General features: G+C 40.7%; 1 protein-coding gene across 4 annotated transcripts; it reads left to right on the top strand.

The window, feature by feature from the left end:
- The first annotated feature begins 457 nt into the window (after window positions 1-457).
- LOC124996195 (probable global transcription activator SNF2L2) lies at window positions 458-6,731 on the top strand. Of its 4 annotated transcripts, XM_047568981.1 has the most exons (7): window positions 857-917; window positions 2,392-2,461; window positions 2,547-2,776; window positions 3,200-3,305; window positions 5,164-5,265; window positions 5,469-5,613; window positions 5,794-6,731. In XM_047568981.1, exons 3-7 carry the CDS (start codon window positions 2,580-2,582, stop codon window positions 5,925-5,927), a joined length of 684 nt encoding a protein of 227 aa, XP_047424937.1. In that variant the 5' UTR covers window positions 857-917; window positions 2,392-2,461; window positions 2,547-2,579; the 3' UTR covers window positions 5,928-6,731. The 4 variants fall into 4 exon arrangements, with proteins under 4 accessions (XP_047424935.1, XP_047424936.1, XP_047424939.1 ...); XM_047568979.1 differs by lacking the exon at window positions 2,392-2,461 and having other exon boundaries at window positions 458-917; XM_047568980.1 differs by lacking the exons at window positions 857-917; window positions 2,392-2,461 and adding an exon at window positions 470-721.
- Window positions 6,732-13,581: the final 6,850 nt, after the last annotated feature.

Raw genomic sequence — 13,581 nt, forward strand, 5'->3', positions numbered from 1 at the left:
TTCAAGAAGAACACGCAGGACACTTTGCTTCAGTCAGGTTTTTGTCCATTTTGTGTGTGCCTTCCTGTGGTGTGACTTCTAACATGTGTTTTTTTTTTTTTTTTTTTTTTTTTGTTCCAGCAGCGTTTTGCACAACAAGTTGGGGAAAAGAAAACCAGATGTGTTTGAACATCAGCTCCCAAAAAAACAAATATATATATATATATATAAATATATAAAATAAAATAAAAAACTCCCCTGTGTTCCTGCAATTGTTTCCAGCTCGACAGCCCAGTGTTGCAGATATGTTTGTTCCTTGCTGTCTCGGAACGGAACGGAATTAAATGTAATCCGAGTCAACATTTATGCATTAATCACCCTGCAGGAATCCCGAGGCTGCACCATGCAAACGTGCTCTCTCGCTGTGGGGCCGTGAATGTTGCTGCGACTCATGTTTCTAACGTCCCTGCTGCACATTAGGGAAAGAAAGAAAAAATAAATAATAAAATAAAAGAAAAAGGGGGGGCCCGCTCTCTCCAAAATGCAACGCAACATTTAGAGGAATAAAAATGGACCCGATAACTTTAACAGCGGGGTAGGAAGAGAAAGAGAGAGAGGAGGAGGAAAAAAAAAAAAAAAGCCTGTCTGGCAACAGTCGATATTAAAAACATGCAGAGGGAGAGAAGCTCGGGGCCTTCCAGAGTCAGGAAAAAGACTTCGGAGAGCTGCAGACAGGAGATGGGTATGGCATTTGTATTTTCCCCCAGCCCATTGATTTGTATATGAAAACATAGCGCTTTTATTCTCCCCCCTTCTGGGCTCTGCTTCTGAGTGATCAGCTGATGAAGAGACTAGCAGCTCGCCGCTATGCTGGCTTGCTAATTCTCTCCCCCACAGCTGCAGCCGATCCCGATAGCCAGCCTGCAGATTGCACTCAGGTAAATATCCTCCTCCATGTCTTTCTTCTCGGGCTCAAGGATTCAGCCGGGGGGACATCGCATGGGAAGAGAGGAAGAGATGGATGAAATGTGTGCGTGTGCGCGCCAGGGGAAGGAGACCGAGTGTGTGTGTGTGTGTGTGTGTGTGTGTGCGCGCGCGTATTATCCGTGTCTGCCTGTGCACAAGCGTGTGTGTGCGCGCGCGCGTGTGTGTGTGTGTGTGTGTGCAGAGTGTGAGCGAGAGCAAGGAGAGAGGGGGGGTGTGTAGGTGTGTGTTGTAACAGATGAGAGGGAATCTTTGCCAGATTAGTCAGGGAAGAGGCAGGCTTGTTAGGAGATAGCACGGGCATGGAGCAGCATCACATGCACACGCTGACACCCTTCCACTCGCACATGCACAGTCAATCAGGCGGCTCTCAGCTGTGTTGTACATCTTTGAGGATTACCCTCTATCCCTCCAGTATTCCGCTGGAACGATTGCAGCCCCTTAGAGAGTGGGGGGAGAGCAGCGGGGCTTTCAAAGCCTGCGTTTGAGCCGAACGATGATGAGCAGGATTTCTATTGTTGCCTCTCCAGTGTCTCCTCTTATTCAGCCCTCTGCCATGTCTTTCGGATGGAAGTGCATCACCAGTCCCATTCTGGAGCGCCTCTTATTATTTCTCTGTAATCATTCGGGTACAGTCTCTGCCCTTGAGGAACACACTGCCCGCTTACAAGTGCATGCTTTTATTCTAACATGATGTGAAATGCGACGTGTGCACTGTATGATCCTGCTGCGATTGATGCATCTGTGTTCTGTGCCGGATTGGACGGCATGTCTCCCCTATTTCCTCCCTCATCTCATCTCTCCTCCAGCTGCTGCTGCTGCTGCTGCAAGAGCCGCTCTTGCTGCATGCATACTCATGTTTCTGGCCTCTAATTGCCTTTGTGGAAAATACAGTGGTCGCTGCAGATGCTTTGAAAAGCAGCGATGAAATGGTTGCAGCAGGGACCCCTCTCCGTCAAAGCAGCGCGCACCTAAAATAATGCTCCCGCCCCAGCAGAACGCGGGATCGACGATAATCACGGCACTGTAGCGTTTTTCCACTTTCGCCTTCATCAGTTTTTATTTGCATTATTCATTTGACGTCCGCTGACATCAGAGCCTCCAGGTGAAATTATTTGCAGAGGCAGCACAGCAGCCGAGGCGCTGTCGTCCATGCAAATTCAGATGCCATTGTAACGCACAAATAAATAAATAACTCCCGTTTCATCAGCCATACTAATTCCAAATGCTTGGATTACAGCCAGCGCTGCTAATTACATGGGGAACAGGAAGTGCTTTAATTTGAGAGCTTAAGGCTGATAATCTATAGTTTGCTGTCTGGAGTGCTTCAGGTTTCTGTCTTTTAAAAAACACACCGTGCGCAGCAGCCGTAGAGAGCTGTCAGTCAAAGGAAGTGTTTTGAATGGGACTCTTCCTCCCATTCACTAGTTTTACTGTCAGCAAGTGGTACGACAACTAAAGAAAAAGGACGGCGCAGGCTTTGCGGTTTATCCAGTGTGTGAGTGTTTTTTTTCTCTCAATCATCCGCCCTTTTCCGTAGCCTTGTAAGTTTGTTTGAGACTGCTCCCCGCTCCTCCCGACAGCCTGAAGCAGGAGAGAACGGTTCCCTGGAGGACATGGAAGACGACATCAGTCTGAAGAAGCGCAAAGGTGATCACCATGGAGAGAAGGAGCTGCAGGGCACGCAAGAAACTGGCGAAAAGGTCAAGAGGAAGCGGGGACGCCCACCGGCTGAGAAACTCCCCCCGAACCCGCCTGAACTCACGAGAACGCTGAACACGCTGGTGGACATGGTCATCAACTACAAGGATGGGTGAGGGCCGTCACGTGCTGGATTAAGCTGTAGGACTGAGACGCATGCACCTAAATTTCTTCCACCAAAATCCTCAAGAAGTTAACGAAATCACAACTTATTTGCCTTTTGGGAAAAGCTCACAGTTATTTTGTGTTTACTGCGTAGCTAAAATTGAACATATACATCAAATTGTACTACGCTCCTGATTACGAATGAAAGCTGACGTCCATCATGTTATTTTTTCCAAATAAATTTAGCTAATACCAGCATTTCTCTTACAGTTCAGTAGAATTTTAAGCAAACATTTGTAACAGAGTTGGTATTTTGGCATAAAACACATCTATATCTATATAAATGTCATTAACAACCCATTCAGTGCCAACATAATCACCCTTTTACCGGATAAACTGAGATGATGTGGACCTAACGTTGTGCCTCCAGGTTGGGACGACAGATCAGTAAAGGCTTTGTACAGCTTCCCTCTAAGAAAGAGGTACCCGAGTACTACGAGCTGATCCGAAAGCCCGTGGATTTCAGGAGGATCAGGGTACGTGTCGGCCTCAGAACTCACGCGTTCACACCTTTCGTTGTTATCCTGCCTCAAATCAAGTGGAGGGAGAGGAAACTTCAGCGCGTAACATAACGTGCATGGGTGCAGACAGGGGCATTTAACATGCAGATAAATACTGTGTGCATTCTCGGGAGTTTTATGGTATCCAGAATAAAATGTTACATTTTAAACGTACAGAATGCTATTTTCTGCATGTACTGTCGGTCCAGAGGTGAGGAAAACTTGGCTTGAACTTGAGAGCTTAAAGAAGGAGATTTTATGCAAAATAATCTAAATTAAATGAGTTCCTGATTGGAAAAATTCACATTAACTGACCCTGTATAACCACACATCCCCACCCCTGCCCACCTAGTTTAGACAACCACTCTGCAAGACGCCAAACGTTTTGGATCCCAAATTATCAAGTTATTGACGTCTTGCATAAATGTGGCAGGTGCAGGTAAACCCATATAGACCCCTTCATGGCCAACGTCACTGTGACGTCACAATGTTAGCTGGAGGCAAAACAGAGGCGAACACTGTCACTTTCAACCACGAAAATCTTGTCCTGGTGTATTATTTGGTGCCGAAACCGAGTTTTATCACATACCAGCTACTGCCGGTCGTAGACAACTTTGGTTTGGCTTTGGCGATTAAAATAAAGGACTAGAGTTAGACAATCAACAACGCGCACACTTCATATCAAGTTAGATTAATATGTAAAACATCATCAGTTTCAGCCCTGATAACGTTATGGGTTAGAATAAATTGTGACTGAAATTACGTGAAGTTAATCATTATTTGTGGGATTCTTGTTACACGTTAACGCTAATGCTAACCGCTAGATAATGCAACATTAGTTACATGTTTCAGGCGCGTCCCAGCAGAAGCTGCATTTACTACGTTACCCTCCACAGTGGTTCCTCCCTTGGTCAAATCGTCCATCCAGTGAGTGAGAGTGTAGGGGTCAGTGAATATAGTCAGAGTCAGAGTCAACTTTTTAAAATAACACTCATGGTCTCAGGGAGTGAGCGTATTAGTATATTCTCTAAAATATGCGTTTCCCTTGTCCATTCTTGCCAAAACAAGAATGAAATATGCTAACCGCTGTTTACAGGGTATAGTGTTTGAGATCTTTTGCTTCCAGTTAAGCCCCGCCCCTCAAATTACATCACATCGTTTACATACCGATGCAACAGTTGGTCACCTGCAAGCAGCACGTCCAACTTTCACAAGTGCATAAAGCTTGGTTTGTTAGCTAGAGATGCTAAGCTAAGCTAAGCAGGGCCCGCCTGCATTGTGGCCGATGCAGGAGGATTATTCGCAGCTAATTTCTAGTCGCCATCCAGTCACTCAGTCTACGACTAAATGTACAAACATGCAGACACCATGCCTACTTCGTTTTTGTTCTTTTGCTCTTGGTTGTCATAAATACTGGAAACATGAAAAGCATGAACATGCCAAAGTTGGAAAAAACACTTGTGCACCGTTAGCTTAGCATAAGGACAGAGTGAAACGGCTACCCTACTTGGGAGTCCAGTTCTCACCATGAGGCTGCCAAGCTGCTAGACATGCCTCCAGGGAGTATTTGTGCCCAGCCAAGAAATAGTTCTAGCATATACTGACAAGATAATCTACAAAGAAGAACATATGGATTTGATCAAATGAGCTGTAGAGAGGATTTTGATACTTCAGCCCAGAGTCAAGCAAGATTTTCCCCCTATTTTTTCTCCAGTCTTTATCCTAAGCTAACCGGATGCTAGCTCCAGCTTTAAGCGCATTTCCCTAAACTACTCTTTAAAATTCTCTTTCTTTCGGGACCAGAATGTATTAAACGGTTTATTCTGCTTCACAGGAACGTGTGCGTAATCACAAGTACAGAAGCGTGGGGGATTTGGAAAAGGATATTTTCCTCCTGTGTCACAATGCTCAGACTTATAACCTGGAGGGATCTCAGGTGAACCCCGAGGAATTCTTTCACTTGCAAGCAACAACACTTATTTTTCACAGTTTCCATTCTGTCGTCCTGCTCGTAAATGGGTTTGGATTTTTGATGTGGTGAACAACACCCCATGCTCTGATTATCTGTGTGGGTGTGTGTGTGTGTGTGTGTGGTGTGTGTGTGTGTGTGGGCGTGTGTGTTTTTGTTAACCGCTGCAGATCTATGAGGATTCGATTGTCATTAAGTCTGTTTTTGAGAGCGCCAGACAGAGAATTGTCACAGACGAGGAACAGAAAGAGGCGGTTAGCGCCAGCCACAGCGATAATGGCGGTGGGGCTGAAGACCAATTTGTTCCATCTGCAGGTGAGGGCTGTGTTTTTACATGAGAACACGAGCGAAAGCAATAAAAAATAAAAAAAAAATTAGACAAGGAATACGCAGAACGGTCTAATTAAATCTGATTGTTCTTGCAATAACATCCTGAAAAGTTGCACGTGCCGTGTTCTGCATCACACTCATTGTGTCTTCTCTTTGTGTTACCAGTGAAACCATTACCAGTGCAGATAAAGAAGGGGGCTAAGGAGGAGCAAAGCAGAAATACCATGGCTAAGAGGCTTCACAGTGATTTAGACAGTGAAGAGGATCTAGAGGATAACACCACAAAAGATGAGGGTTGAACTGAATCTCCCTCTGTTTTATTATTATTTTTTTTTGTATTCCTGTCCACGTCTTTTCTCTGCTACATTCCTCTTCATTGATTTCTTTATTTTATAATCAAAAGAAAGGTCTTTGACCACACAGAGAGAAGCATCTATGTATAAATGCTTTTTTCTTTTTTTTCTTTTTTTTTACATAACTCAGTCTGAAACACATCTTGCTGCACATAGCGCTGTTCTTTTCACGTCGCTGGTCTTTTGCAATAATTATAATTTACGTTTTATCTGCTTTGGTCCCTGTGATTGCTTCTGCAGATACTATGTAAAATACCAGTTTTACTGACTGTTTTTAATCAGTATATTTGATTGTATGAAATGCCTTCATATGTCTTTGGAGCATGTATGTATCTCCCTCTTGAAAGCTCCAGAGGAGCACCTGCTGATGACAAAAGGCGGATGCGTTCAATCAGATCAAGAGAACTGAGGGACTTTTTAAAGAAAAACAAACCCTGTAAATGTGTTTAAAATCTCTGAATGTGACTTTTAGGGAGGTGCATTTCATAAAAGCCACAGTGGAAGAGCTTGTCTGTTTCCGATTCTTGATGGGATACGTTTGAGTCTAGCCAAGAGTACTCAAGGTGTACATTTGTATCCCTTGTTCTACAGTATATTCACATGTTGTACAGTTTGTGTGACAAGTAACAGCGTTTTCTTTTCATTTACTCTCCTAATTGCTGGGGAGGATGGAAGACTTCATTGTTAAGACAATCCCTAAAAACCTGTATCACTTAAACCCTTGCAAAATAAATTTTACCAAAAACTCCACTGGTTTATTATTATTATTATTACTATTATTGTTGTGGATGGGAACATGTGTTGTAACATTTAGTATATTGTTAAATCATAAACAGCTTTTCAAATGGTAAATTCACATTCCTCCATATTGGGCAGGGTGTGGCCATTAGAGAAAACCCCCCTTTAAATAATAACTGATAAATGTGAACTGTATTTTTATAAGTCTGCCAGTAGGTGGTGCTAGAGAGCTTTTTGTTCATGGCTATAATTGTGGCTGCGGTTTAAATGTTGGTTTAAACATGAACAGTGTCCCTCATTATTTCTGTTGCAAGTCCCAAGTCTTTTTTTCTTTTTCCTTTTTTGGACATGTCAAGTCACATTACTGCCATCTTTCCTGCAGAATTTGGTCTTAATAAAGAGAAAATATAAGATAATAGTAACTGTCAAATAATATTATTGTATCCAACCTGATTAATTACTGATATATTCAGTAAAATACATGGAATCAAATAAAATCTAAAACTATTTATTATCTGTAGATGAAAAAACAACTCCTTCCATGCTTGGTTGAATATGCTGTGAAACAGATGTGGAAAAACAAGGACCAAAAAAATAGGACCAAAACATGTTGTTTTTTTGTGGTTTAACTGTGTTTTTATCCATCAACTTACTCCTTATTAAACTACATCTACTTAATTCATCTGCTTTATAACCATATTTATTGTTTTATAATTATATTTACCTAAACTCTTGATCCATGGCACATATAAAATTCACCTTTTAAAACCATATTTAAGTTCTGAAAATGTTGCGTCCATGCTCATGTCAAGCTTCTATGTTTAAGTCATTCCAGTATTTATATTCTGTGAATATGTGTATTTTAGACAAATTATGTGTCTACTCCACCGTGAGCCAAGGTAACGAAATGTATCTTAATATCTACACCGATGGTGTGTTTCTTGAAGGACAATAAAGGAAATATAAACTAAAGTTAGCTAATTAAATTAGCTACTACTCTAACTAATAGGCTAATTTTAGCTAATTCACAAGCACTTACTCGGCAGAATGGCTCTTCAAATCCCAGACAAAGTTTGACGTTGCAGACATGCTGTCTGAAATCTTTGTTTTGCACGTTGTCCGTTCTGCAGTTTGCCGTTTCCCTTCACATGTGTAGTTTTTAAAACCAAAGGCAAAGACATTTGGCACCTTTCCGGCTCCCACCAACATAATGATGACGATGATCACCTGAAGTCTCAAGTCAAGTCCCAAGTCTTAACCTTCCAAGTCCAAGTTGAGTCTCAAGTCATCAAAATAGCGACTGGAGTCGCCATCTCTGATACACAGAAACTTTACCAATAAGACATGCTATTTAATTTATATATGCTGTTGACCGCCATTGTTTAATCACAATCACTGCTACTGAAAACAATAGCTAGTTGCTAGAGCCCGTGCCACGTCCACTTACACGCCCAAACACAGGTAAGTGGTGTTTAGAATCTTGACTTATCATCTCTCTTATAAAATCCAACCTCATTTATCCTCTAATCACATGTCGCCACCACTCTGTGCCCACCCGGCCGCCCATCACTTGACGGTTTTTCAGTTTGCGTCAATTACAAACGGTACCGCTCCCGCGTCACATATGGGAACCATAGGAGGCTTTGCCCATTCACCTGCTCTAACTTGTAAGTTAGTTAGTAAGTATGTTGGTTTCTTTACATGTTGAGTTTTCAGATGAGAAAATGAAAGGAAGAGCAAGAGAGATCCCTGCACAAAAATAAAGGAAGAAATGCAGGTGAAGGTTTAGATTTACTGATCTAAAAAAACAGAACCTAGCTGGCCGGCTCTCTCATCCACTCTTCAAAGGCCGGAGCTACCTTTGAAGAACTTCAGTCAGTTGCGTTGCATTTAATGTTTTATCCACTTACTACCTGTCCTTCAACGTAATTGACAAGAGATTGGAACTACAGACTTTATAACGGAAAAATACACTCTCTGGGGAGCGCTTCGACTTCGTCCTCTCTCGTTGGACTCTGAAGATGCTACACCCGCGTAAATGTGTTGAACTTTCACCTTTGAAGTAACTTTCTGCCAAGTGCTTTTTTTCACCACAAGGGGACAGAAAGTCTCCACAAGTAAATTTATGTAATCAATTTAAAATGACTAGTCTGCAAAACAACTAGCAGACAACACACGTGACTGAACACTTTGGTGAATAAGCCTTAAGACATAGGTCTTCAACAGGAGGTCCACGACCCGCAGGGGATCCACAGAGGTACTGGAGGAGGATTGCAAAATCTTTGATTGAATAGATGTTTCTTTATACAAATTTAAATTTCTTTACACATTAACATGAATACAACATATGTTAGTTAAGGGATAAATGGAAGCAGAACACATTATCTGTATGTTTATGTCAGGTTTGTTTATCTTAATATTTTAATGCAAATTGATAATAATAATGTATATTTATGAGGAGAAGCATATAGGGGGAAAAAAAAGACAAATTGCTGCACAGAGCAGAGCCAATTCTCTATGACGCTGTCAGTGATTCAAGTCACTGTTCATATTAAATCACTCAAAGCACTGGTTGTTTTTGTAGGGACTGAACGTACAGTGAAGTTCAGTATTAGCATGCAGAGACATCATCCCAATTAATCTGTCAATGGACAGTTGGTTTGCATTAAAATTCATGTCATGCATACGACAGATTTGTGAGTGCATGTGTCATAGCTGCAGACAAGAGCAGGCAGTTATTTACAACTAGTTACTTGAGACTAGTCTTTAGTTAAAAAAAGATTTAAAAAAAATAAAATAATAGTTTTATATTTGTGGAGATGTGTCCCGTACTAGAAACTAAACACTTCCTGTTCTGCAATTCACCCAATACGGATGCAATGACTGTATAACCTATGTCACGTTGACACAAACACACCCAATGCAGCGTTTTAGTCACCAGCTCCTGGGCTTTATAGACAAGGATGAAATGATGTCTGAGATTTCAGACAAAGTTTCTGACAACATGCCACAGCTCATTACTGCTTCTCTGCCCGACAGCCAACTCTCAAGTCTGAAGGACAAGGAGAAGGCGTGCCTGAACCGCCAGTGTCTTTCCTTCAGCTTGCAACAGCGAAACTATGTGAGAAGATTTTTAAAGCACGCTGAATTGAATTAAACTTAATGGCTGCCTCAAAGACAGGACCTAAGACAGATGGTCAGCTGTTTTCGATTGTATAAATGGGACGGATTAACATGAAAATCATCTCGGTCTAACAGATGGTCACAATTGTCATTTACAGTGGTTCACAATCAAGTAGTTTGGCTGAAACTTTGGTGCTGCCATCGAGCACAGTCGTCAGGTTATAAGTTTTATTTGACACTTATTTTTGGAGGAATGATATTTCTGTTAGCGTAATAATTAATCGGTTAGCATGCTAAGAAGCTAAGAAGTAAATGCAGCATTCATTCATATATGTACATTCATATGTACACATATATATATATGTTCTGTTGTTGCCTGTAAATGGAAATTGAAGCATGTGGTTCAATATGGGAAGTGGTTATGTAGTCATTATATGAGCCATAAGTCCTATGATGAGGCTACGTAGAATAACACAACAACTGTGTAAGTTAATGTAGGAAATGCAAAGGCATAACGAAAGGATGCAACTACTGGGAAAATCAACATTTACCTCAGACATTACCATCCACTTTGTCGTCTCTTCATGTCTGAAAACACAATCAAACACGTCAGCGGTCAACAACTCATGGACCTTTCAAAGGTTGTGAATTTACGGTGAAAAAAAGCAAATTAAGAAAACGTTTGAAACAGGTGCACTGTAAATACTCACAACACAACTTGACAACAATGGACGACTGCCTGGGACTAAGCTACCTACTTGTTGGTTAAAGCTTTATGATTTTTGGAGTTGTTCAAGTTTGCTACTGGTGACTACATTATTTCTGCTTTCTGTTAGTATTATTTTTATTTATTTATTTATATTTTCTCAATACTCACTAGAATGTCCTCTGCCTATGGTCTTGTCTTGTGAACACCTTTGAAGGCAGCAGAAATGCCCGTTGCTCAAGAGGTAACATCAGTTTTAAGTTGTGACACCCGTTCTAGCCAACAGTTAGCTAGCAGTTTGTTAAGCTAACGGGCTAACGTAATGCTAACGCAGAACGAAAGTATGAGGCCATTGGCATGTGTTCATGTCTGAAAACACCATCAAACACGTCAACGGTCAACAACTCACAGACCCGAACCTTTTTAAGGTACTGGTGAGTGGAATAACATGTTTTTTTTCTGCTTTTTATTATTATTATTTTAACAATCCAGCTGCTGACTTCCAGCTAATTAAGACAAAAAAAAGTATTTTTTCTGTGATGTTAGACTCAGTTAGCTAGCAAGTTGTTAAGCTAACGGGCTAACGTAATGCTAATGCTAAAGAAAGTATGAGGCCATTGGAAACATCAGTATTTTTCATTGTTTATTTGTTGTTGTTGTTTGTTCGTTTTACAAAACTATATTGCGGAAGGCTATATCCACGTGCAAATTAACAACACAACTCATAAATAATACCACAACAATACACATTTTAATACCAGACGGTATTTTTAGGCACCAAAACAAAGCCGGTTCCCTAATGCAAAAATGAAAATTATTTAACAGTAAAACAAAACACCTACATTAGCATGTTGACAAAGTGTTAGTTAAAAACACTACTGTGCCTATAGGCTGACAAAGCTGCTAGCATGACTGAACGCTAAATACGGTTGACTGTTATCCTCAAACGATATGTATTTTTTCATTTTAATTAATACTGTAATGGTCTATATAACAAACTAAATTGAAATCCCACGACAACAATCAGAAACGCACAGGGCAATACAGATTGTCTATCATCCTGTTCAGTCAAATCTGCTGTGTTCCCCAGGTGAAATAAGATAATAAAAAACTAAATAAATCCATTGACAGTATGGAGATGCACTGCTTAACATTTAATGAATTGCAAATTGTCCAAAGTGAAAAGCTTCTCACAGATGTTTAGAGATTAACAATGTTCTTAGCGCGGAGCAGCTAAAAGGCGTTGGCTCTTAGTAAATAGCTCTGGGAAACAAAGCGGCACGTACGTCTTCCTGATGAAAACATCACATCAAATGACACGTAGACCTAATGGAAGAGCATGGACGGAGATATTGCTGAAGCTAGAGCGTACTAATGGCTTTTGGAGATTAGTGTGTCCAGAAGGTGACTTTAATCTGTTGAGATGACAATCCATTTTCTCTTTACCCACAGGACACAGATTTAATATATAGTTAGCGTGGTGCACATTTATTATGACATTCACTAATCACTTGTAATATCAGTTCATTACTTCTGATACCATTGCGGAGTGAGTAAAAAAGAAAATATAAGAATCAATATTTATCTTATTTCTGTGCTTTAAAATTGATTATTTGGGGATAGTTTTGAATTTTTCCTAATCAGTATGTTGCATTTATATTGGAGTGACGGCAATATGTTCTGTTTTAGCAGCTTTTTCTGAAAATCACATCACCGAATTGGTCACATATTTATCTTCCCAAGCTACAGCTCAACTCTGCCAGCCTGTCTACTCCAGGTCTGTACCCCCAGACTGTCAGAAGGCTGACAAGCTGATTTATACCTGATGATTTGGGTTGAAAAAAAGTAAAATAAAATGATCCACTGTCGTGTGTCAGACAGAAACATATAGAATTTATTTGACAGACCTACTGCATCCAGAAAAAAAATTCAACATTAATGATTTCAGAAAAGGAAAACTGCCCTGAAGGTAAAAGTCGACAATTCAACTTTCCTTTAATGAAGATGACTGAATTTTTTTATGTATCAGATTGTGAAATGATTGATATTAATGTTACTTGGAATCAGCTGTAATTGGCAAAGTTTTTTTGCCATTCACCACCTTGATGTTTGATGCAGCTTATTGTGTCAAATAATGCGACAAATGAAAATGGAATGGAGAAAAACACTTCACCTAATACTCTGTTGCACAGCTTTCCGAGGAAAGCCGCTGGCTCCGCAGTCAAGTGCTTTTCTTTGAGTTCTTTGGGTGAGATTTCTACTCAGCTGGTCGTTTGCAGCCTCTTCTTCTCGGCCAAACTGCTTTAGCTTTCCCCAGATCTGACTGATGCTCGTTTCAGCTGTGATTGAATAGCGGACCAGGGCTCATCGCACCACACTTCAGAGTGGTCTTTCTTCTCTAGGGTCTTTCAGACGTTGGTTTTGAATTATCCTGCTGGCAGTGATGTGCAGATCAATACTGAAATATCGATACTTCAGATACCAGGTCTTTGCGCTCTAAAATCGATTCTCAAATCAAAATGTCGATACGTTTGTAGGAACACAGAGGTATCTAAACTATTGAGTTGTGGCAACATGCTTGTGTCCCTCTTTGGTCTTTCTGTTGTTTTATAAGCTCGACTATATAGTTTAAAATAAATAAATAAATTACTCTGTGTATTCTTTATGAAGCTGTGATTTGAAATACACTAGTTTTTTTGTTTAGTTTTTTTAGGTTTACCAGACACATTAGGGTGTATTTACACAAAGTGTCGATATCTGACCGGTATCACTCATACCAGCCTGACTTTTACTCAGGATCGGATCGGAAAGGAAATCGGTGGTATCGAACGTCACCACCCGCTGGTGAAAAACTGTGTAGGATGTTGTCCTACCCACCTAAAAAGGTGATAATATTTAGATCAGATTCTACCACGGTTCAGTTATAAATGTGAACTTTTACAAGAAATTTACTAAAAAAGTATATGGATGCAGTGTTATGTTATTCAGGTCGTGGCATTCAAGCGGCAGAGCAGATATCTCTTTGTCACAATG

This window comes from Mugil cephalus, chromosome 19, assembly GCF_022458985.1.
Source record: "Mugil cephalus isolate CIBA_MC_2020 chromosome 19, CIBA_Mcephalus_1.1, whole genome shotgun sequence".
Taxonomy (NCBI): domain Eukaryota; kingdom Metazoa; phylum Chordata; class Actinopteri; order Mugiliformes; family Mugilidae; genus Mugil; species Mugil cephalus.